Genomic DNA, 26,119 nt, shown 5'->3' with positions numbered 1-26,119 from the left:
ATTAAGTAAGCAAAACTCATCTCCAAACTCCGTGGTCTGGGCCTCGGCACCTCCCTCTGCGACTGGATCCTGAACCTCCTAACTTACAGACCACAATCAGTAAAGATAGGCAACAACACCTCCTCCACGATAATCCACAACACCGGTGCCCCACAAAGCTGTGTTCTCAGCCCCCTACTATACTCCTTATACACCTATGACTGTGCGGCCAAATTCCCCTCCAATTCGATTTTCAAGTTTGCTGACGACACCACCGAAGTGGGTCGGATCTCAAACAATGACGAGACAGAGTACAGGAATGTGATAGAGAATCTGGTGAACTGGTGCGACAACAATAATCTCTCCCTCAATGTCAACAAAACAAAGGAGATTGTCATCGACTTCAGAAAGCATAAAGGAGAACACGCCCCTGTCTACATCAACGGGGACGAAGTAGAAAGGGTCGAGAGCTTCAAGGTTTTAGGTGTCCAGATCAACAACAACCTGCCCTGGTCCCCCCATACTGACACTATAGTTAAGAAAGCCCCACCAATGCCTCTACTTTCTTAGAAGACTAAGGAAATTTGGCATGTCAGCTATGACTCTCACCAATTTTTACAGATGCACCATAGAAAGCATTCTTTCTGGTTGTATCACAGCTTGGTATGGCTCCTGCTCTGCCCAAGACCACAAGAAACTACAAAAGGTCGTGAATGTAGCCCAATCCATCACGCAAACCAGCCTCCCATCCATTGACTCTGTCTACACTTCCCGCTGCCTTGGCAAAGCAGCCAGCATAATAGGGACCCCATGCACCCCAGACATTCTCTCTTCCACCTTCTTCCTTCGGGAAAAAGATACAAAAGTCTGAAGTCACATACATACCAACCGACTCAAGAACAGCTTCTTCCCTGCTGCTGTCAGACTTTTGAATGGACTTACCTTGTATTAAGTTGATCTTTCTCTACACCCTAGCTATGACTGTAACACTACATTCTGCACTCTGTTTCGTTCTCTATGAACGGTATGTTTTGTTTGTATAGCGCGCAAAAAACAATACTTTTCACTGTATATTAATACATGTGACAATAATAAATCTAAATCAAATCGAATTGTGGCCAAACCATGGCTTAGAACATATAACAGTACAGCACAGAACAGGCCCTTCGGCCCACGATGTTGTGCCGAGCTTTGTCTGAAACCCAGATCAAGCTATTTCCTCCCTATCATCCCGAAGTACTCCATGTGCCTATCCAATAGCTTCTTAAATGTTCCTAAAGTTTCTGACTCCACTATCCCTGCAGGCAGTCCATTCCACACCCCAAACACTCTGAGTAAAAAACCTACCTCGGACATCCTTCCTCTATCTCCCACCATGAACCCTATAGTTATGCCCCCCCAGTTACCGCTCCATTCACCCGAGGAAATAGTCTTTGAACGTTCACTCTATCTATCCCCCTCATCATCTTATAAACCTCTATCAAGTCTCCTTTCAACCTCCTCCGCTCCAAAGAGAAAAGCCCAAGTTCCCTCAACCTTTCCTCATAAGACCTACCCTCCAAACCAGGCAGCATCCTGGTAAATCTCCTTTGCACTCTTTCATAAGAACATAAGAAATAGGAGCAGGAGTAGGCCATCTAGCCCCTCGAGCCTGCCCCGCCATTCAATAAGATCATGGCTGATCTGAAGTGGATCAGTTCCACTTACCCGCCTGATTCCTATCACCCCTAATTCCCTTACCGATCAGGAATCCATCTATCCGTGATTTAAACATATTCAACGAGATAGCCTCCACCACTTCAGTGGGCAGAGAATTCCAGAGATTCACCACCCTCTGAGAGAAGAAGTTCCTCCTCAACTCTGTCCTAAACTGACCCCCTTTTATTTTGAGGCTGTGCCCTCTCGTTCTAGTTTCCTTTCTAAGTGGAAAGAATCTCTCCACCTCTACCCTATCCAGCCCCCGCATTATCTTATAAGTCTCCATAAGATCCCCCCTCAGCCTTCTAAATTCCAATGAATACAAACCCAATCTGCTCAGTCTTTCCTCATAATCAACACACCTCATCTCTGGTATCAACCTGGTGAACCTTCTCTGCACTCCCTCCAAGGCCAATATATCCTTCCGCAAATAAGGGGACCAATACTGCACACAGTATTCCAGCTGCGGCCTCACCAATGCCCTGTACAGATGCAGCAAGACATCTCTGCTTTTATATTCTATCCCCCTTGCGATAGAGGCCAACATCCCATTTGCCTTCTTGATCACCTGTTGCACCTGCAGACTGGGTTTTTGCATCTCATGCACAAGGACCCCCAGGTCCCTCTGCACAGCAGCATGTTGTAATTTCTTTCCATTTAGATAATAATCCAATTTGCTATTATTTCTTCCAAAGTGAATAACCTCGCATTTGTTAACGTTATACTCCATCTGCCAGATCCTCGCCCACTCACTCAGCCTGTCCAAATCTCTCTGCAGACCTTCTACGCCCTCCACACGATTGACTTTTCCACTTATCTTTGTGTCGTCTGCAAACTTTGGTACCCTACACTCAGTCCCCTCCTCCAGATCGTCTATATAAATGGTAAATAGTTGAGGCCCCAGTACCGATCCCTGCGGCACGCCACTAGTTACCATCTGCCAACCAGAAAAGCACCCATTTATTCCGACTCTCTGCTTCCTGTCGGATAGCCAATCCCCAATCCACACAAACACCCTACCCCCAACCCCGTGTGACCCAATCTTCTTCAGCAACCTTTTGTGAGGCACCTTATCAAACGCCTTTTGGAAATCCAGTGTCTCCACATGCTTCTTATAGTGAGGTGACCAGAACTGCATGCAGTATTCCAAATGTGGTCTCACCAAGGTCCTATACAGTTGCAGCATAACCCCACGGCTCTGAAACTCAAACCCCCTGTTAATGAACGCCAACACACTATAGGCCTTCTTCACGGCTCTATCCGCTTGAGTGGCAACCTTCAGAGATCTGTGGATATGAACCCCAAGATCTCTCTGTTCCTCCACATTCTTCAGAACCCTACCTTTAACCCTGTAATCCACATTCAAATTTGTCCTACCAAAATGAATCACCTCGCATTTATCAGCGTTAAACTCCATTTGCCATTTTTCAGCCCAGCTCTGCGTCCTATCTATATCTCTTTGCAGCCTACAACAGCCCTCCACCTCATCCACTACTCCTCCAATTTTGGTGTCATCAGCAAATTTACTGATCCACCCTTCAGCCCCCTCCTCCAAGTCATTTATAAAAATTACAAATAGCAGAGGACCAAGCACTGATCCCTGTGGCACTCCACTGGTAACCGGTTTCCAGTCTGAAAATTTTCCATCCACCACAACCCTCTGTCTTCTGTTAGATACAGTAAGAGTTTTAACAACACCAGGTTAAAGTCCAACAGGTTTATTTGGTAGCAAATACCATTATTTTATTACCATTATAGCATTATATTCCCATTATAGCAAATACCATTACCAGTATTTGCTACCAAATAAACCTGTTGGACTTTAACCTGGTGTTGTTAAAATTCTTACTGTGTTCACCCCAGTCCAACACTGGCATCTGCACATTCTGTTAGATAGCCAGTTACCTATCCAATCGGTCAAACTTCCCTCTATCCCACACATCCTTACTTTCTTCATAAGCCGACCATGGGGGACTTTATCAAACGCCTTACTAAAATCCATGTATATGACATCAACTGCACTACCTTCATCAATAAACTTAGTTACCTCCTCCGAAAATTCTATCAGATTTGTGAGGTAAGACTTGCCCTTCACGAATCCGTGCTGACTATCCCGGATTAAGCTGCATCTTTCTAAATGGTCATAAATCCTATCCCTAAGGACCTTCTTTATCAACTTTCTGACCACTGAAGTAAGACTAACCGGCCTGTAATTACCAGGGTCATTTCTATTCCCTTTCTTAAACAGAGGAACAGCATTCGCCATTCTCCAGTCCTCTGGCACCACCCCCATGATCAGTGAGGACCCAAAGATCAATGCCAAAGGCTCTGCTATCTCATCCCTTGCCTCCCAAAGAATCCTAGGGTATATTTCATCAGGCCCAGGGGACTTATCAACTTTCAGTTTATTCAAAATTGCTCGTACATCTTCCCTCCGAACATCTACTTCCTCCAGCCTATCAGCCTATGACACCCTCTCTTCCTCAAAAACTTGGCCCCCCTCCTTGGTGCACACCGAAGAAAAGTATTCATTCATCACCTCTCCTATCTCTTCTGACTCCATGCACAAATTCCCACTGCCGTCCTTGACCGGCCCCAACCTCACCCTGGTCATTCTTTTATTCCTCACATAAGTTAAAAAGCCTTGGGGATTTCCTTGATGCGACTGCCAAGGACTTCTCATGCCCCCTCCTAGCTCTCCAAGCCCCTTTTTCAGCTCATTTCTTGCTAACTTGTAACCCTCCATCGAGCCAACTGAACCTTGTTTTCTCAACCTTACATACGCTTCCTTCTTCCTCTTGACAAGACATTCAACCTCTTTTGTGAACCATGGTTCCCTCACTCAGCCATTTCCTCCCTGCCTGACAGGGACATACCTATCAAGGACACCCAGTATTTGTTCCTTGAAAAAGTTCCACTTATCATTAGTGCCTTTCCCTGACAATTTCTGTTCCCATCCTATGCTTCCTAATTCCTGCCTAATCGCATCATAATGACCTCTCCCCCAATTGTAAACCTTGCCCTGCCGTACAGCCCTATCCCTCTCCATCGCAATAATGAAAGACACCGAATTGTGGTCACTATCTCCAAAGTGCTCTCCCACAACCAAATCTAACACTTGGCCCGGTTCATTTCCCAGTACCAAATCCAATGTGGCCCCACCTCTTGTCGGCTTATCCACATATTGTGTCAGGAAACCCTCCTGCACACACTGCACAAAAACTGCCCCATCCGAACTATTTGACCTACAAAGGTTCCAATCAATATTCGGAAAGTTAAAATCCCCCATGACAACTACCCTGTGACCCCCACACATATCCATAATCTGCTTAGCAATTTCTTCCTCCACATCTCTATTACTATTTGGGGGCCTATAGTAAACTCCTAACAACGTGACCGCTCCTTTCCTATTCCTAACCTCAGCCCATATTACCTCAGTGTGCAGATCCCCCTCGAAGTGCCTTTCCGCAGCTGTTAAACTCAAGGGAAATTAGAGACAGCATCATATTCAAAGAAGAGGCATACAAACTGGCAAGAAAAAGCAATAAACCTGAGGATTAGGAGCAGTTTAAAATTCAGCAAAGGAGGACCAAGGAGTTAAGGGGAAAATAGAGCACGAAAGTAAGTTCACAGGGAACATAAAAACCGACTGTAACAGGTCCCCTAGCAGAGATATTTGAATCATCGATAGTCACGGGTGAGGTGCCTGAAGATTGGAGGGTGGCAAATGTTGTGCCTTTGTTTAAAAAGGGCTGCAGGGAAAAGCCTGGGAATTACAGGCCGGTGAGCCTCACATCTGTGATGGGTAAGTTGCTGGAAGGTATTTTGAGAGACAGGATCCACAGGCATTTAGAGACGCAAGGACTGATTAGGGACAGTCAGCATGGCTTTGTGAGTGGAAAATCGTGTCTCACAAATTTGATTGTTTTTTGAAGGGATAATCAAGAAGGTAGATGAGGGCAGTGCAGTTGATGTTGTCTACATGGACTTTAGCAAGGCCTTTAACAAAGTACCGCATGGTAGGTTGTTGCATAAGGTTAAATCTCACAGGATCCAGGGTGAGGTATCTAAATAGAGACAAAATTGGCTTCTTTAAAAAACCAGAGGGTGGTTGTAGAGGGTTATTTTTCAAACTGGAGGCCTGTGACCAGCGGTGTGCCTCAGGGACCAGTGCTGGGTCCACTGTCATTTATATTAATGATCTGGATGAGAATATAGAAAGCATGGTTAGTCAGTTTGCAGATGACACCAAGATTGGTGGCATAGTGGACAGTGAAGAAGGTTATCTCCAATTGCAGCGGGATCTTGATCAATTGGGCTAGTGGGCTGACGAATGGCAGATGGAGTTTAATTTAGGTAAATGTGAGATAATGCATTTTGGTAGATTGAACCAGAGCAGGACTTACTCAGTTAATGGTAGGGCGTTGGGGAGAGTTACAAAACAAAGAGATCGAGGGATACATGTTCATAGCTCATTGAAAGTGGAGTCACAGGTGGACAGAATAGTGAAGGCGGCATTCAGCATGCTTGGTTTCATTGGTCAGAACATTGAACACAGGAGTTGGGACACCTTGTTGAAGTTGTACAAGACATTGGGAAGGCCACACTTGGAATACTCTGTACAGTTCTGGTCACACTATTATAGAAAGGATATTATTAAACTAGAAAGAGTGCAGAAAAGATTTACGAGGGTGTGACTGGGACTTGACGGTTTGAGTTATAAGGAGAGGCTGGATAGACTGGGACTTTTTTCTCTGGAGCGAAGAAGGCTGAGGGGAGATCTTATAGAGGTCTATAAAATAATGAGGGGCACAGATCAGCTAGATAGTCAATATCTTTTCCCAAAGATAGGGGAGTCTAAAACTAGACTCCCCTATCAATTCTGTCAGGTCCCGCTGTCACCTGGTGCATGCTATCCTGTCCTGGAAAAGAAGGAGCAATCATTTTGAGTGGGTGAGAGGAGAGAGATACAAAAGTGTCCAGAAGGGCAATTTTTTCACACAGAGGGTGATGAGTGTCTGAGCTGCCAGAGATAGTAGTAGAGGCGGGTACAATTTTGTCTTTTAAAAAGTTTTTAGACAGTTACATGGGTAAGATGGGTATAGAGGGATATGGGCCAAATGCAGGCAATTGGGATTAGCTTAGGGGTTTAAAAAAAAAGGCGGCATGGACAAGGTGGGCCGAAGGGCCTGTTTCCATGCTGTAAAACTCTATGACTCTATTTCTTCAGATATGTAAAGAGAAAAAGATTTACAAATACAAATGTAAGCCCTTTACAGTCAGAAACGGGGAAATTCATAACGGGGAACAAAGGAATGGCTGAGGAATGGGGATGCAATGGCCTAGTGGTATTATCGCTAGATTATTAATCCAGAAACTCTGCTAATGTTCTGGGGAGCCGGGTTCGAATCCCACCACGGTAGATGGTGGAAGTTGAATTCAATAAAAATAGTACCTGGAATTAAGAATCGACTGATGGAGGATGGAGGAGAACCGGTGGATGCGGTGTTTTTGGATTTCCAAAAGGCGTTTGATAAGGTGCCCCATAAAAGGCTGCTGAAGAAGATTAGGGCACACGGAGTTGGGGGTAGTGTGTTAAAGTGGATTGGGGACTGGCTATCCGACAGGAAGCAAAGAGTCGGAATAAATGGGTGTTTTTCCGGTTGGAGGAAGGTAACTAGTGGCGTGCCGCAGGGATCGGTACTCGGGCCGCAACTGTTTACCATTTATATAGAACATAGAACATAGAACATTACAGCGCAGAACAGGCCCTTCGGCCCACGATGTTGCACCGACCAGTTAAAAAAAAAACTGTGACCCTCCAACCTAAACCAATTTCTTTTCGTCCATGAACCTATCTACGGATCTCTTAAACGCCCCCAAACTAGGCGCATTTACAACTGATGCTGGCAGGGCATTCCAATCCCTCACCACCCTCTGGGTAAAGAACCTACCCCTGACATCGGTTCTATAACTACCCCCCCTCAATTTAAAGCCATGCCCCCTCGTGCTGGATTTCTCCATCAGAGGAAAAAGGCTATCACTATCCACCCTATCTAAACCTCTAATCATCTTATATGTTTCAATAAGATCCCCTCTTAGCCGCCGCCTTTCCAGCGAAAACAATCCCAAATCCCTCAGCCTCTCCTCATAGGATCTCCCCTCCATACCAGGCAACATCCTGGTAAACCTCCTCTGCACCCTCTCCAAAGCCTCCACATCCTTCCTGTAATGTGGGGACCAGAACTGCACACAGTACTCCAAGTGCGGCCGCACCAGAGTTGTGTACAGTTGCAACATAACGCTACGACTCCTAAATTCAATCCCCCTACCAATAAACGCCAAGACACCATATGCCTTCTTAACAACCTTATCTACTTGATTCCCAACTTTCAGGGATCTATGCACACATACACCTAGATCCCTCTGCTCCTCCACACTATTCAAAGTCCTCCCGTTAGCCCTATACTCAACACATCTGTTATTCCTACCAAAGTGAATTACCTCACACTTCTCCGCATTAAACTCCATCCGCCACCTCTCGGCCCAACTTTGCAACCTGTCTAAGTCTTCCTGCAAACTACGACACCCTTCCTCACTGTCTACCACACCACCGACTTTGGTGTCATCAGCAAATTTGCTAATCCACCCAACTATACCCTCATCCAGATCATTAATAAATATTACAAACAGCAGTGGCCCCAAAACAGATCCCTGAGGTACACCACTTGTAACCGCACTCCATGATGAATATTTACTATCAACCACCACCCTCTGTTTCCTATCCGCTAGCCAATTCCTGATCCAATTTCCTAGATCACCCCCAATCCCATACATCTGCATTTTCTGCAGAAGCCTACCATGGTGAACCTTATCAAACGCCTTACTAAAATCCATATATACCACGTCCACTGCCTTGCCCCCATCCACCTCCTTGGTCACTTTCTCAAAAAACTCAATAAGGTTAGTAAGGCACGACCTACCTGCCACAAAACCATGCTGACTATCACCTATCAATTCATTACTCTCCAAATAACTATAAATCCTATCCCTTATAATTTTTTCCAACATCTTGCCGACAACAGAAGTGAGACTCACCGGTCTATAATTCCCGGGGAAGTCTCTGTTCCCCTTCTTAAACAATGGGACAACATTCGCTAACCTCCAATCTTCTGGTACTATACCAGAGGCCAACGACGACCTGAAGATCAGAGCCAGAGGCTCTGCAATCACTTCTCTTGCCTCCCAGAGAATCCTTGGATAAATCCCATCCGGACCAGGGGATTTATCTATTTTCAGACCCTCCAGAATATCCTGCACATCCTCCTTATCAACTGTAATACTGTCTATTCTACTCCCCTGCAACCCAGTGTCCTCCTCAGCTATATTCATGTCCCCTTGCGTGAACACCGAAGAGAAATATTGGTTCAATGCTTCACCAATCTCCTCCGGTTCCACACATAACTTCCCTCTGCCATCTATAACTGGCCCTAAACTTGCCCTAACCAACCTTCTGTTCTTGACATACCTATAGAACGCCTTAGGATTCTCTTTAACCCTATCCGCCAAAGTCTTCTCATGTCCCCTTTTAGCCCTTCTAAGCTCGCTCTTCAACTCCCTCTTAGCCAATCTAAAGCTTTCTAGTGCACTACCCGAGTGCTCACGTCTCATCCGAACATAAGCCTCCTTTTTCTTTTTAACCAACAAAGAAACTTTTTTGGTGCACCACGGTTCCCTAGCCCTACCAATTCCTCCTTGCCTGACAGGGACATACCTATCACAGACTCGCAGTAGCTGCTCCTTGAAAAAACTCCACATGTCGGACGTTCCCAGTCCCTGTAATCTCCTAGTCCAACCTATGTTTCCTAATTCTCTCCTAATAGCCTCATAATTACCCTTCCCCCAGCTAAAACCACTGGCCCGAGGTTCATGCCTATCCCTTTCCATCACTAAGGTGAACGTAACCGAATTGTGGTCACTATCACCAAAATGCACACCAACTTCCAAGTCTAGCACCTGGTCTGGCTCATTTCCCAGCACCAGATCCAATATAGCCTCACCTCTAGTTGGCCTGTCTACATACTGAGTCAAAAAACCTTCCTGCACGCTTTGAACAAAAACTGACCCCTTTAACGAGCTAGAGCTATAACAATTCCAGTCAATATTAGTCAAGTTAAAATCCCCCATAACAATTGCCCTATTACTTTCACTCCTAAGCAGGATTGACTCCGCAATCCTTTCCTCAACCTCTCCAGAACTTTTAGGAGGTCTATAAAAGACTCCCAACAGGGTGACCTCTCCTCTCCTATTTCTAATCTCCGCCCATACTACCTCAACAGATAAGTCCTCATCAAACCTCCTCTCTGACACTGTGATACAATCTCTGACCAATAATGCTACCCCTCCCCCTCTTCTACCTCCTTCCCTACTTCGACTAAAACATTTGAACCCCGGGACCTGCAGCATCCATTCCTGCCCCTGCTCTATCCATGTCTCTGAAATAGCCACAACATCGAAGTCCCAGGTACTGATCCACGCTGCAAGTTCACCCACTTTATTGCGAATACTCCTGGCATTGAAGTATACACATTTCAAACCCTGCTCCACCCCACCTCTGCAATGCCGTGCATTGCAGTCCCCATCCATGCATCCCTCACTTTCAGCCCCACTACTCAGGATCCCTCCCCCCCCCCGAATCAGTTTAAACCTCCCTGCATGGCCTTAGCAAATTTACCCCCCAGGATATTGGTCCCCTTCTGATTAAGGTGTAGACCATCCTTCTCATAGAGGTCACACCTTCCCCAGTACGAGCCCCAATTGCTTAAGTACCTGAACCCCTCCCTCCTGCACCATCCCCTCAGCCATGAATTCAAACCTTCCCTCTCCCTATTCCTCTCTAAACTATCCCGTGGTACAGGCAAGAGTCCAGAGATAACCACTCTGTCAGTCTTGGCCTTTAGTTTCCACCCCAACTCCATAAATCCCTGCCTAATATCCCCTTCCCCTATCCTCCCTATGTCGTGTGTCCCCACATGTCCCCACATATAGATGATCTGGAGGAGGGGACGGAGTGTAGGGTAACGAAGTTTGCAGACGACACAAAGATAAGTGGAAAAGTGAATCGTGTGGAGGACGGAGAAGATCTGCAGAGAGATTTGGACAGGCTGAGTGAGTGGGCGAGGATATGGCAAATGGAGTATAACGTTGAGAAATGCGAGGTTATACACTTTGGAGGAAATAATAACAAATGGGATTACTATTTCAATGGAAACAAATTAAAACATGCTACCGTGCAAAGGGACCTGGGGGTCCTTGTGCATGAGACGCAAAAGCCCAGTCTGCAGGTACAACAGGTGATCAAGAAGGCAAATGGGATGTTGGCCTATATCGCGAGGGGGATAGAATATAAAAGCAGGGATGTCTTGATGCACCTGTACAGGGCATTGGTGAGGCCGCAGCTGGAATACTGTGTGCAGTATTGGTCCCCTTATATGAGGAAGGATATATTGGCATTGGAGGGAGTGCAGAGAAGGTTCACCAGATTGATACCGGAGATGAGGGGTTTGGATTATGAGGAGAGGCTGAGGAGATTGGGTTTGTACTCGTTGGAGTTTAGAAGGATGAGGGGGGATCTTATGGAGACTTATAAGATAATGCGGGGGCTGGATAGGGTGGAGGCGGAGAGATTCTTTCCACTTAGTAAGGAAGTTAAAACTAGAGGACACAGCCTCAAAATAAAGGGGGGTTGGTTTAAGACAGAGTTGAGGAGGAACTTCTTCTCCCAGAGGGTGGTGAATCTCTGGAATTCTCTGCCCACTGAGGTGGTGGAGGCTACCTCGCTGAATATGTTTAAAGCGCGGATGGATGGATTCCTGATCGGTAAGGGAATTAAGGGTTATGGGGATCAGGCGGGTAAGTGGTACTGATCCACGTCAGATCAGCCATGATCTTATTGAATGGCGGGGCAGGCTCGAGGGGCTAGATGGCCTACTCCTGCTCCTATTTCTTATGTTCTTATGTTCTTATGATGACCATGAAACCACCGCCGATTGTTGGAAAAATCCATCTGGTTCACTAATGTCCTTGAGGGAAGGAAATCTGCCATCCTTACCTGGTCTGGCCTACATGTGACTCCAGATCCATAGCAATCTGGTTGATTCTTAACTCCAAGGGCAACTAGGGATGAGCAATAAATGCTGACCAGCCAGCGACGCTCATGTCCCACGAACGAATAAAAAAACTAAATTTGTTCATTGCTTCTGTTTTCACAAAGGAAGATATGAATAATGTACCAGAAGTTATAGAGTCAGAGAGGTTTACAGCATGGAAACAGGCCCTTCGGCCCAACTTGTCCATGCCGCCCTTTTTTTTTTAAAACCCCTAAGCTAATCCCAATTGCCCGCATTTGGCCCATATCCCTCTATACCCATCGTACCCATGTAACTATCTAAATGCTTTTTAAAAGATAAAATTGTACCCGCCTCTACTACTACCTCTGGCAGCTTGTTCCAGACACTCACCACCCTCTGTGTGAAATAATTGCCCCTCTGGACACTTTTGTATCTCTCCCCTCTCGCCTTAAACCTATGTCCTCTAGTTTTAGACTCCCCTACCTTTGGGAAAAGATATTGACTATCTAGCTGATCTGTGCCCCTCATTATTTTATAGACCTCTATAAGATCACCCCTCAGCCTCCTACGCTCCAGAGAAAAAAGTCCCAGTCTATTCAGCCTCTCCTTATAACTCAATCCATCAAGTCCCGGTAGCATCCCAGTAAATCTCTTCTGCACTCTTTCTAGTTTAATAATATCCTTTCTATAATAGGGTGACCAGAATTGCACACAGTATTCCAAGGGTGGCCTTCCCAATGTCTTGTACAACTTCAACAAGACGTCCCAACTCCTGTATTCAATATTCTGACCGATGAAACCAAGCATGCCGAATGCCTTCTTCACCACTCTGTCCACCTGTGACTCCACTTTCAAGGAGCTATGAACATGTACCCCATGATCTCTTTGTTCTGTAACTCTCCTCAACGCCCTACCATTAACTGAGTAAATCCTGCCCTGGTTCAATCTACCAAAATGCATCACCTTGCATTTGTCTAAATTAAACTCCATCTGCTATTCGTCAGCCCACTGGCCCAATTGATCAAGTTCTGAGAGAAACAAGTTTTAGTGAGGAGCTGAAGGAAATCAGTATTAGAAGAGAAATTGTTTTGGGGAAATTGATGGGATTGAAGGTGGATAAATCTCCAGGGTCTAATAATCTTCATCCAAGAGTACTTAAGGAAGTGGCCCTGGAAATAGGAGATCCATTGGTGGTCATTTTCCAAAATTCTTTGGACTCTGGGAAAGTTCCTACAGATTGGAGGGTAGCTAATGTAAGCCCGCTATTCAAAAAGGGAGGTAGAGAGAAAACAGGGAACTATAGCCCAGTGAGCCTAAAGTCGGTACTGGGGAAGTTGCTAGAGTCCATTATCCAGGATTTCATAGCTCAGCATTTGGAAGGCAGTGATATAATCAGACAAAGTCAGCATGGATTTACAAAGGGGAAATCATGCTTGACGAATCTATTGGAATCCTTTGAGGATGTTCCTTGTATGTAACTCGTAGAGTAGACCAAGGGAAACCAGTGAATGTGGTTTATTCAGACTTTCAGAAGGCTTTCGACAAGGTCTCACATAGCAGACTACGATGTAAAGTTAAAGCAAATGGGATTGCAGGTAATGTCTTGAAATGGATAGAAATGGATAAATAGATATTTTTCTGATTGGCAGGCAGTGACTAGTGGGGTTCTACTGTTCACATTATATATGAATGATTTGGAAGAGGGAACTAAATGTATTATCTCCGAATTTGCCGATGATACAATATTAGGTGGGAGGGTGAGCTGTAAGGAGGATGCAGAGATGCTTCAGCATGATTTGGACAGGCTGAGTATGTGGGCATCTGCATGGCAGATGCAGTATAATGTGGATAAATGTGAGGTTATCCACTTTGGTAGCAACAATAGGAAGACAGATTATTACCTGAATGGGTGTAAATTGCGAGGGGTGGGCACTCAGTGAGACCTTGGTGTCATAGTGCATCAGTCGCTGAAAGTAAGTGCACAGGTACAGCAAGCAGTAAATAAGTCAAATGGTATGTTGGTCTTTATAACGAGAGGGTTTGAGTAGAGGAATGTTTTGCTGCAATTGTATAGGGTGTTGTTGAGGCCATACCTGGAGTCTTGTGTGCAGTTTTGGTGTATGAGGAAGGATGTCCTTGCTATAGAGGGAGGACAGCAAAGGTTTACCAGGCTGACTCCTGGGATGGCAGGTCTGTCACATGAGGAGAGACTAAGTTGGTTAGGATAGTATTTATTGGAGTTTAGAAGAGTGAGAGAGGAAATAAAAACAGATGGAGGGGGGGAGCAGAGCGGAGGAGGGGGGGAGCAGAGCGAAGGAGGGGGGGAGCCGAGCGAAGGAGGGGGGGGAGCCGAGCGAAGGAGGGGGGGAGCCGAGCGAAGGAGGGGGGGAGCCGGGCGAAGGAGGGGGGGAGCCGGGCGAAGGAGGGGGGGAGCCGGGCGAAGGAGGGGGGGGAGCCGGGCGAAGGAGGGGGGGAGACGGGCGAAGGAGGGGGGGAGCCGGGCGAAGGAGGGGGGGAGCAGGGCGAAGGAGGGGGGGAGCAGGGCGAAGGAGGGGGGGAGCAGGGCGAAGGAGGGGGGGAGCAGGGCGAAGGAGGGGGGGAGCAGGGCGAAGGAGGGGGGGAGCAGGGCGAAGGAGGGGGGGAGCAGGGCGAAGGAGGGGGGGGAGCAGGGCGGAGGAGGGGGGAGCAGGGCGGAGGAGGGGGGAGCAGGGCGAAGGAGGGGGGAGCAGGGCGAAGGAGGGGGGGAGCAGGGCGAAGGAGGGGGGGAGCAGGGCGAAGGAGGGGGGGAGCAGGGCGGAGGAGGGGGGAGCAGGGCGGAGGAGGGGGGAGCAGGGCGAAGGAGGGGGGAGCAGGGCGAAGGAGGGGGGAGCAGGGCGAAGGAGGGGGGAGCAGGGCGAAGGAGGGGGGAGCAGGGCGAAGGAGGGGGGAGCAGGGCGAAGGAGGGGGGAGCAGGGCGAAGGAGGGGGGAGCAGGGGGAAGGAGGGGGGAGCAGGGCGAAGGAGGGGGGAGCAGGGCGAAGGAGGGGGGAGCAGGGCGAAGGAGGGGGGAGCAGGGCGAAGGAGGGGGGAGCAGGGCGAAGGAGGGGGGAGCAGGGCGAAGGAGGGGGGAGCAGGGCGAAGGAGGGGGGAGCAGGGCGAAGGAGGGGGGAGCAGGGCGAAGGAGGGGGGAGCAGGGCGAAGGAGGGGGGAGCAGGGCGAAGGAGGGGGGAGCAGGGCGAAGGAGGGGGGAGCAGGGCGAAGGAGGGGGGAGCAGGGCGAAGGAGGGGGGAGCAGGGGAAGGAGGGGGGAGCAGGGGGAAGGAGGGGGGAGCAGGGGGAAGGAGGGGGGAGCAGGGCGAAGGAGGGGGGAGCAGGGCGAAGGAGGGGGGAGCAGGGCGAAGGAGGGGGGAGCAGGGCGAAGGAGGGGGGAGCAGGGCGAAGGAGGGGGGAGCAGGGCGAAGGAGGGGGGAGCAGGGCGAAGGAGGGGGGAGCAGGGCGAAGGAGGGGGGAGCAGGGCGAAGGAGGGGGGAGCAGGGCGAAGGAGGGGGGAGCAGGGCGAAGGAGGGGGGAGCAGGGCGAAGGAGGGGGGAGCAGGGCGAAGGAGGGGGGAGCAGGGCGAAGGAGGGGGGAGCAGGGCGAAGGAGGGGGGAGCAGGGCGAAGGAGGGGGGAGCAGGGCGAAGGAGGGGGGAGCAGGGCGAAGGAGGGGGGAGCAGGGCGAAGGAGGGGGGAGCAGGGCGAAGGAGGGGGGAGCAGGGCGAAGGAGGGGGGAGCAGGGCGAAGGAGGGGGGAGCAGGGCGAAGGAGGGGGGAGCAGGGCGAAGGAGGGGGGAGCAGGGCGAAGGAGGGGGGAGCAGGGCGAAGGAGGGGGGAGCAGGGCGAAGGAGGGGGGAGCAGGGCGAAGGAGGGGGGAGCAGGGCGAAGGAGGGGGGAGCAGGGCGAAGGAGGGGGGAGCAGGGCGAAGGAGGGGGGAGCAGGGCGAAGGAGGGGGGAGCAGGGCGAAGGAGGGGGGAGCAGGGCGAAGGAGGGGGGAGCAGGGCGAAGGAGGGGGGAGCAGGGCGAAGGAGGGGGGAGCAGGGCGAAGGAGGGGGGAGCAGGGCGAAGGAGGGGGGAGCAGGGCGAAGGAGGGGGGAGCAGGGCGAAGGAGGGGGGAGCAGGGCGAAGGAGGGGGGAGCAGGGCGAAGGAGGGGGGAGCAGGGCGAAGGAGGGGGGAGCAGGGCGAAGGAGGGGGGAGCAGGGCGAAGGAGGGGGGAGCAGGGCGAAGGAGGGGGGAGCAGGGCGAAGGAGGGGGGAGCAGGGCGAAGGAGGGGGGAGCAGGGCGAAGGAGGGGGGAGCAGGGCGAAGGAGGGGGGAGCAGGGCGAAGGAGGGGGGAGCAGGGCGAAGGAGGGGGGAGCAGGGCGAAGGAGGGGGGAGCAGGGCGAAGGAGGGGGGAGCAGGGCGAAGGAGGGGGGAGCAGGGCGAAGGAGGGGGGAGCAGGGCGAAGGAGGGGGGAGCAGGGCGAAGGAGGGGGGAGCAGGGCGAAGGAGGGGGGAGCAGGGCGAAGGAGGGGGGAGCAGGGCGAAGGAGGGGGGAGCAGGGCGAAGGAGGGGGGAGCAGGGCGAAGGAGGGGGGAGCAGGGCGAAGGAGGGGGGAGCAGGGCGAAGGAGGGGGGAGCAGGGCGAAGGAGGGGGGAGCAGGGCGAAGGAGGGGGGAGCAGGGCGAAGGAGGGGGGAGCAGGGCGAAGGAGGGGGGAGCAGGGCGAAGGAGGGGGGAGCAGGGCGAAGGAGGGGGGAGCAGGGCGAAGGAGGGGGGAGCAGGGCGAAGGAGGGGGGAGCAGGGCGAAGGAGGGGGGAGCAGGGCGAAGGAGGGGGAGCAGGGCGAAGGAGGGGGGAGCAGGGCGAAGGAGGGGGGAGCAGGGCGAAGGAGGGGGGAGCAGGGCGAAGGAGGGGGGAGCAGGGCGAAGGAGGGGGGAGCAGGGCGAAGGAGGGGGGAGCAGGGCGAAGGAGGGGGGAGCAGGGCGAAGGAGGGGGGAGCAGGGCGAAGGAGGGGGGAGCAGGGCGAAGGAGGGGGGAGCAGGGCGAAGGAGGGGGGAGCAGGGCGAAGGAGGGGGGAGCAGGGCGAAGGAGGGGGGAGCAGGGCGAAGGAGGGGGGAGCAGGGCGAAGGAGGGGGGAGCAGGGCGAAGGAGGGGGGAGCAGGGCGAAGCAGGGGGGAGCAGGGCGAAGGAGGGGGGAGCAGGGCGAAGGAGGGGGGAGCAGGGCGAAGGAGGGGGGAGCAGGGCGAAGGAGGGGGGAGCAGGGCGAAGGAGGGGGGAGCAGGGCGAAGGAGGGGGGAGCAGGGCGAAGGAGGGGGGAGCAGGGCGAAGGAGGGGGGAGCAGGGCGAAGGAGGGGGGAGCAGGGCGAAGGAGGGGGGAGCAGGGCGAAGGAGGGGGGAGCAGGGCGAAGGAGGGGGGAGCAGGGCGAAGGAGGGGGGAGCAGGGCGAAGGAGGGGGGAGCAGGGCGAAGGAGGGGGGAGCAGGGCGAAGGAGGGGGGAGCAGGGCGAAGGAGGGGGGAGCAGGGCGAAGGAGGGGGGAGCAGGGCGAAGGAGGGGGGAGCAGGGCGAAGGAGGGGGGAGCAGGGCGAAGGAGGGGGGAGCAGGGCGAAGGAGGGGGGAGCAGGGCGAAGGAGGGGGGAGCAGGGCGAAGGAGGGGGGAGCAGGGCGAAGGAGGGGGGAGCAGGGCGAAGGAGGGGGGAGCAGGGCGAAGGAGGGGGGAGCAGGGCGAAGGAGGGGGGAGCAGGGCGAAGGAGGGGGGAGCAGGGCGAAGGAGGGGGGAGCAGGGCGAAGGAGGGGGGAGCAGGGCGAAGGAGGGGGGAGCAGGGCGAAGGAGGGGGGAGCAGGGCGAAGGAGGGGGGAGCAGGGCGAAGGAGGGGGGAGCAGGGCGAAGGAGGGGGGAGCAGGGCGAAGGAGGGGGGAGCAGGGCGAAGGAGGGGGGAGCAGGGCGAAGGAGGGGGGAGCAGGGCGAAGGAGGGGGGAGCAGGGCGAAGGAGGGGGGAGCAGGGCGAAGGAGGGGGGAGCAGGGCGAAGGAGGGGGGAGCAGGGCGAAGGAGGGGGGAGCAGGGCGAAGGAGGGGGGAGCAGGGCGAAGGAGGGGGGAGCAGGGCGAAGGAGGGGGGAGCAGGGCGAAGGAGGGGGGAGCAGGGCGAAGGAGGGGGGAGCAGGGCGAAGGAGGGGGGAGCAGGGCGAAGGAGGGGGGAGCAGGGCGAAGGAGGGGGGAGCAGGGCGAAGGAGGGGGGAGCAGGGCGAAGGAGGGGGGAGCAGGGCGAAGGAGGGGGGAGCAGAGCGAAGGAGGGGGGAGCAGTGCGATGGGGTGGGCGGGGGAAGCAAGAATTGAAAGGGGGACAAGAGAGGCGAGAGTCAGAAGAGATGGGGAGCGAGAGAGAGAAAGAGAGGGAAGAGAGAGTGGGAGTGGAGAGAGCAATGGAGAGAAAAAGAGTGGGGTTCTGGAGAGGGAAGAACAGGCAGATACATGGTCCCATACTCACACAGCTCTCTGTAATCCTCCAATAGGAAGCTCCACTTTCTTGTTTTCATATCTGTGAGCAAATAAAATAGATCAGACTGAGCTTGAGAATGAATATTTCAACTTCACAATGCAGTGTGTTGTAACCAAGGTGGCAGAAGTGCACTGTCTGTCTCTAGTTCCACTACTCCAATGGTCACAACACATAATGGAATGAATTGTCCAGCTAGCTATAGGGCCAATTATGTACTTTACCTATTAATTTCAGAATGACCACTCAATAGTCAAGTTTCTTCAACGAACAACAGAATTAATTTACTATATAACCAGACCAAGAAGAAAGGCTTAGCATACAGTACAAAATATGAAAGTCCTATAGAATCCCAACCGTGCTCCTATAGAATCCCAACCGTGCAGGAGGCCATTCAGCCCATTGAGTCTGCACCAACTCTCCAACAGTGCATCTTACTCAGGACCTATCCTCGTAACCACACGTATTCATCCTATTAATCCCCCTAACCTTCACATCTTGGGACAATAGGGGGCAATTTACCATGGCCAATTTATCTGGCCCCAAAACCGTGAGGCAGCCGGGTGCCATCATGCTGGTATGATAATGACACTTTCTAAATCCTAACAAACACACACACACCTGCCTGCTAAAAGGTTAAAAGTTAATGGTTCAAGGGAAAAGGATAAATGGTGGAGTCCTGGCCATAAATTGCTCTCAGCGCAGGCCTGGGAAACCAACGATCACGCTTGTGCTATTTTCTGGCAAATATCAAGAAGACCTTGCAGGCAATCGATCTCAGATCTTAGACTTAGAGCATCATTGGAGCAGCTTCCATTCACCTTTGGACTGGGTCAGGGTTTTAATGGGTTGTCTTCTTCATGCCCAAGCAGCTTATTCTCCTTCTCAACAAAACATCATCAGCTCTTTTATTAAACAATTTTCAAAAGATGGCTTTGTTTTCAAAACCATAAATCATGTGATCCTTTTGTAAAGAGTCTACCAGGGTCCACAAGTCTTCCATAGAACCATAGAAAATTACAGCTCAGAAACAGGCCTTTTGGCCCTTCTTGTCAGTGCCGAACCATTTTTTGCCTAGTCCCACTGACCTGCACTTGGACCATATCCCTCCACACCCCTCTCATCCATGAACCCGTCCAAGTTTTTCTTAAATGTTAGAAGTGACCCCGCATTTACCACTTTATCCGGCAGCTCATTCCACACTCCCACCACTCTCTGCGTGAAGAAGCCCCCCCTAATATTCCCTTTAAACTTTTCTGCTTTCACCCTTAACCCATGCCCTCTGGTTTTTTTCTCCACTAGCCTCAGCAGAAAATGCCTGCTTGCATTCACTCTATCTATACCCATCAAAATCTTATACACCTCTATCAAATCTCCCCTCAATCTTCTACGCTCCAGGGAATAAAGTCCCAACCTATTCAATCTCTCTCTGTAACTCAGCTTCTCAAGTCCCGGCAACATCCTTGTGAACCTTCTCTGCACTCTTTCAACCTTATTTACATCCTTCCTGTAACTAGGTGACCAAAACTGTACACAATACTCCAAATTCGGCCTCACCAATGCCTTATATAACCTTACCATAACACTCCAACTTTTATACTCGATACTCCGATTTATAAAGGCCAATGTACCAAAGGCACTCTTTACGACCCTATCCACCTGTGACGTCACTTTTAGGGAATTCTGTACCCGTATTCCCAGATCCCTCTGTTCAACTGCACTCTTCAGAGTCCTACCATTTACCCTGTATGTTCTTCTTTGGTTTGTCCTTCCAAAGTGCAATATCTCACACTTGTCTGCGTTAAATTCCATTTGCCATTTTTCAGCCCATTTTTCTAGTTGGTCCAAATCCCTCTGCAAGCTTTGAAAACCTTCCTCACTGTCCACTACACCTCCAATCTTTGTATCATCAGCAAACTTGCTGATCCAATTTACCACATTATCATCCAGATCATTGATATAGATGACAAACAACAATGGACCCAACACCGATCCCTGCGGCACACCACTAGTCACAGGCCTCCACTCAGAGAAGCAATTCTCCACAACCACTCTCTGGCTTCTTCCATTGAGCCAGTGTTTAATCCAATTTACTACCTCCCCATGTATACCTAGCGACTGAACCTTCCTAACTAACCTCCCATGAGGGACCTTGTCAAAGGCCTTGCTGAAATCCAGGTAGACAACATCCACCGCCTTCCCTTCATCTACTTTCCTGGTAACCTCCTTGAAAAACTCTAATAGATTGGTCAAACATGACCTACCACGCACAAAGCCATGTTGACTCTCCCTAATAAGTCCCTGTCTATCCAAATATTTGTAGATCCTATCCCTTATCACAACTTCCAATAACTTGCCCACCACCGACGTCAAACTTACTGGCCTATAATTTCCCGGATTTCTTTTGGAACCTTTTTTAAACAACGGAACAACATGAGCCACCCTCCAATCATCCGGCACCTCCCCCGTGAATACTGACATTTTAAATATGTCTGCCAGGGCCCCTGCAAGTTCAACACTAGCTTCCCTCAAGGTCCGTGGGAATACCCTATCCGGTCCTGGGGATTTATCCACTCTGATTTGCCTCAAGACAGCGAGCACCTCCTCACCTTTAATCTGTAAAGGTTCCATGACCTCCCTACCAGTTTGCCCTATTTCCGTAGACTCCATGCCCGTTTCCTCAGTAAATACGGATGCAAAAAAACCATTTAGTATCTCCCCCATCTCTTTTGGTTCCATACACAGTCTACCACTCTGGTCTTCAAGAGGACCAATTTTATCCCTCACTATCCTTTTGCTCCTAACATAGCTATAGAAGCTCTTTGGATTTTCCTTCACTCTGTCTGACAAAGCAACCTCATGTCTTCTTTCAGCCCTTTTCCAGATTCTTAAAAAACTTTCCTTGCAAAATGCTGTCTTTTCCGGTAGCCATGAGGGTCCTTGCATTAACCTAAGGATCAGTGTCTTTTAAAAACAAAGTCTTCCAGATGTTCTTAATCTTTGAAAATAAACCATTTTCTGTTATTAAAGTATTTATGACAAGTCAAAAAAAAGCATGAACAAAACTAATAAATTTAAGATGCAATTTAAAACTATTCTAGAGCAAGCACAGTTTAGAAGAGCAAGTCCAGGGTGACAGAGATGGTAAACACCTTCCCGAATGATTGGGAGTAGAGAGGATGGGATTTATTGGAGTGTAAGAAGGATGGGTGGGATTGGAGTAAATCAGGTGTAAAGAGGAGTGTGGGATGAGATTACTTACTGTAATGCCTGGAGTTGGTCTGTTTGAAGATTTTCAGAACCTCTTCATGATAACCAATCTCCACTTCACAACGGGTTCGTGAGAGGAGTCCAAATCGCCCCTGTATCACTGCACCTGGCTTCTTCCAGTTCCTTCCTAACATTGTCAACTGGTTTACAGTCAGTGCAGAACTGTGTTTCCTCCTAGATTTTGGCGATGAACTAGTGGCACTGACCGTCTCTGAATCCGGTATTCCATCTAGAGGCTTTAACGTAACTGCTGGAACATGTTTCACCTGCTCCACTGGAACACAGAGGGAGAATGATAATCACTTCAGCCAGACACAAGGGAGATCACATCATTGCCCTCTGCTCAAATCGCAGCTCACAGGCCCCAGGTCTCCACTGCTTTCAGACTGATCTCTGTTGGCCAATCCGCATGGAAAAGCCTCAATTTCAATTGTCCTTCACAGAACAGCTTTCACAGAGCATGTCTGAGGGAAAAAATCCCAGTTTATTTGGATGATTTTATCCTTGCACTGGATTCAGTTTACATTAGTGGTCAGGACAGCGGTGCCCTATCTAACCTCTGACCCTTCCTCCTGTCCTCAATGTATCCAGTTCAATAAGCACCAGCACTCCAATGTCCCTTTGTTCCTCTGCACTTATTAGTATGTTGTTTATTGGATATTCCCTGGTCTTCCCCAAAAGTGTTTCCTTACACTTTTCCAGATTGAATTCTATTTGTCGCTTTTCTGCCCATCTGACCAGTCTATTGATATCTTCCTGCAGTCTACAGCTTTCTTCCGCATTATCAGCCACATAATCGATTTTTGTATCACTTGCAAATCTCTTAATCATACCCCTACATTTGTGTCTAAATCATTGATACATACGAATAACTACTGAGACAGAACTAAGGCCTGCAGAACTCCCATTTCCAGTCAGAAAAATACTCATTGGCCATTATCATTTGCTTCCTGCTGCTGAGCAAATTTTGGATACAATACAACTTTTGCTTGGACTCCATTAAGCTGTAATTTTCTGACCAACCAACCTTGTAGGACTATAAAGCTTTGCTAAACTCAATTTGGACGACATCAATATGGCTATCCTTTGTGATCCTCCTCGTGAATGCCTCAAAAAATGCAATCACATTTGTCAGATACAACAAACCCTTAAGTAACAAATGCTGCTTGCCTTAGATTATTTTCAAGAAGGGGAAAAGGGATAGCCCAGGAAATTACCGACCGGTGAATCTAACCTCAGTGGTTGGTGAGCTGATGGAGAAGATCCTGAGGGTCAAGATTTATGAGCATTTAGAGAGGTTTAGTATGCTCAAGAATACTCAGCATGGCTTTGTCAAAGGCAGATCGTGCCTTACGAGCCTGGTGGAGTTCTTCGAAAATGTGACTAAACACATTGACAAAGGGGAAGCGGTAGATGTGGTTTATATGGATTTTAGCAAGGCGTTCGATAAGGTCCCCCATGCAAGGCTTCTAGAAAAAGTGAGCGGGCATGGGATCCAAGGGGCTGCTGCCCTGTGGATCCAGAACTGGCTTGCCCAAAGGAGGCAGAGAGTGGGTATAGATGGGTCTTTTGCTAAATGGAGGTCGGTCACCAGTGGTGTGCCCCAGGGATCTGTTCTGGGACCCTTGCTGTTTGTCATTTTCATAAATGACCTGGATGAGGAAGTGGAGAGATGGGTTGGTAAGTTTGCCGACGACACAAAGGTTGGTGGGGTTGTGGATAGTATGGAGGGATGCCAGAAGTTACAGAGGGACATAGATAGGATGCAAGACTGGGCGGAGAAGTGGCAGATGGACTTCGATCCAGATAAATGCGTAGTGGTCTACTTTGGCAGGTCAAATGGGATGGAGGAGTACAATATAAAGGGAAAGACTCTTAGTACTGTAGAGGATCAGAAGGACCTTGGGGTCCGGGTCCATAGGACTCTAAAATCGGCCCCGCAGGTGGAGGAGGTGGTTAAGAAGGCATATGGTGTGCTGGCCTTTATCAATCGAGGGATTGAGTTTAGGAGTCCGGGGATAATGATGCAGCTATACAAGTCCCTCGTCAGACCCCACTTGGAGTACTGTGCTCAGTTCTGGTCGCCTCATTACAGGAAGGATGTGGAAAAGATTGAAAGGGTGCAGAGGAGATTTACAAGGATGTTGCCTGGATTGAGTGGCATGCCTTATGAGGATAGGCTAAGGGAGCTCGGTCTTTTCTCCTTGGAGAGACGTAGGATGAGAGGAGACCTAATAGAGGTATATAAGATGTTGAGAGGCATAGATCGGGTGGACTCTCAGAGGCTTTTTCCCAGGGTGGAAATGGCTGCTACGAGAGGACACAGGTTTAAGGTGCTGGGGGGTAGGTACAGGGGAAATGTTAGGGGGAAGTTTTTCACACAGAGGGTGGTGGGCGAGTGGAATCGGCTGCCGTCAGTGGTGGTGGAGGCAAACTCAATAGGGTCTTTTAAGAGACTCCTGGATGAGGACATGGGACTTAATAGGATGTAGGGCTGTAGGTAGGCCTAAAAGGTAGGGATATGTTCGGCACAACTTGTGGGGCCGAAGGGCCTGTTTTGTGCTGTAGTTTTTCTATGTTTCTAAGATTATCAAAAATTACACAGAAATCTTGATCAGTTCAGGAAGTGGATTGAGGATTGGCAAATGGATTTCAATACAGATAAGTGTGAGGTGTTGCATTTTGGAAAGCCAAACCAGGTACAGTGAATGGCAAGGCCCTGAGGAGTGTTGAGGAACAGAGGGATCTAGGTTTTCAAGTACATGGTTCGTTGAAAGCACCTCACAGGTACACAGTGTGGTGAAGAAGGCATTTAGCACACTGACCTTCATCAGTAAGGGCATTGAGTATAGAGGTTGGGAAATTATGTTACAGTTGTATAAGTCATTGGTGAGGTCACACTTGGAGCATTGTGTACAGTTTTGGTCACCCTGTTATAGAAAACTCATTGATAAACTCGAGTGTAAAGAGGATTTATGAGGCTGTTGCCAGGACTAGTGGGCCTGAGTTATAGGGAGAGGTTGGCCAGTCTAGGACTTTATTCCTTGGAACGTAGGAGAATGAGAGGTGACCTTATTGAGATGTATAAAATCATGAGGGGCATCGATAGGATGAACAGTCTTTTTCCCAGGGAAAGAGAATTGAAAATTAGAGGGTTTAAGGTGAGAGGGGAAAGATTAAAAAGGAACCCGAGGGGCAACATCGTCACGCAGAGGGTAGTGTGTATATCGAATGAGCTGCCAGAGGAAGTGGTTGAGGCAGGTACAATAGGAACTTTTAAAAACCAATTGGATAAGTGCATAGATGGGAAAGGACCAGAGGGATATGGGCCAAACGCAGACAATTGGGAATAGCTGGGAGGGCCCCAAAGCGGGCATGTTTCCGTGCATATTAGAATAAAGAAAATTACAGCACAGGAACCGGCCCTCCAAGCCTGCACTGGCCATGCTGCCCAAGTGAACTAAAACCCCCTATCCTTCCAGGGACTGTATCTCCTTATTCCCATCCGATTCATGTATTTGTTAAAACAGCCCTTAAAAGTCACTACCGTATCTGCTTCCACTAACTCACCCAGCCACGAGTTCCAGGCACCCACCACCCTCTGTAAAAAGCTTACCTCGTACATCTCCTTTAAACCTTGCCCCTCACACCTTAAACCTGTGCCCCCTAGTAATTGACTCTTCCACCCTGGGAAAAAGTTTCTGACTATCCATTCTGTCCATGCCTCTCATAATCTTGTAGACTTCTATCAGGTCGTCCCTCAACCTCTGCCCTTCCAGTGAGAACAAGCCAAGTTTCTCCAACTTCTCCTCATAGCTAATGCCCTCCATACCAGGCAACATCCTGGTAAATCTTTTCTGTGCCCTCTCCAAAGCCTGTGACGCTACATGTCTTTGTTAATGATGATATATATGGTCTCTCAGAATATTTTCCAATAATTAGCTCCAATGCTGGGCAGCTAATTCCACCCTGGGAACAGGATGTGGTTCAATTATATGTTCAGAGAGCCAGGATATCAACGGGCTGAATGCCTCCTGTATGATAAAAGCCTACGATTTGGCTGGACTCACTCAACATGCTGTAATCATCCAGGCTGAAGTTCCACATCTTGGTGACCATATCTGCAATCAAAAAGTTACATCACAGGTGAAATATGATCTTTATTTTATTATAAACTGACACATGCAGATTGGAGAATTAAAGGAGTGGGAGAAGGAATGAGACTTGGAGCGGAGCCCGAGAATTAAAATAGCGCGAGAAGGTGAGAGACTGAGGGCAGAGCCAGAGGGTTAAAAGGGGTGAAGATTGGAGACTAATAATTACTTCCAGAGACTAATATTGGAGTTTTTTTTTGAGAGAAGACTAAAATTGGAGACTCTGTGAAGACAGATGGAGGTAGTTACACTGGCATGAACAGTGAGTGGGGATAAGCAGTTATTTTTCAGGCTGGTGACCTGTTACCGGTGGGGGTTCACAGGGATCAGTGTAGGGACCGCAACCGTTTACAATATATAATGGCTTGGAGGAAGGAAGCGAATGTACTGTAGACAAATTTGCAG

The 26,119-nt window shown here is 49.8% G+C and overlaps 1 protein-coding gene across 1 annotated transcript in view; it reads right to left on the bottom strand.

Moving 5' to 3' along the window:
* Positions 1-26,119, bottom strand: part of smarcal1 (SWI/SNF related, matrix associated, actin dependent regulator of chromatin, subfamily a-like 1) — a 129,518-nt gene that overhangs the window by 70,486 nt on the left and 32,913 nt on the right. The window contains exons 2-4 of the mRNA XM_078229161.1: positions 25,631-25,681; positions 21,553-21,834; positions 18,282-18,332 (exon numbers count right to left, since the gene is read on the bottom strand). Of these exons, the coding sequence (XP_078085287.1) occupies positions 18,282-18,332; positions 21,553-21,834; positions 25,631-25,681 (384 nt within the window). The remainder of the gene's footprint in view (positions 1-18,281; positions 18,333-21,552; positions 21,835-25,630; positions 25,682-26,119) is intronic.

This window comes from Mustelus asterias, chromosome 14 (genome assembly GCF_964213995.1).
Source record: "Mustelus asterias chromosome 14, sMusAst1.hap1.1, whole genome shotgun sequence".
Classification (NCBI taxonomy): domain Eukaryota; kingdom Metazoa; phylum Chordata; class Chondrichthyes; order Carcharhiniformes; family Triakidae; genus Mustelus; species Mustelus asterias.
This window is presented reverse-complemented; position numbering and strand designations above follow the sequence as displayed.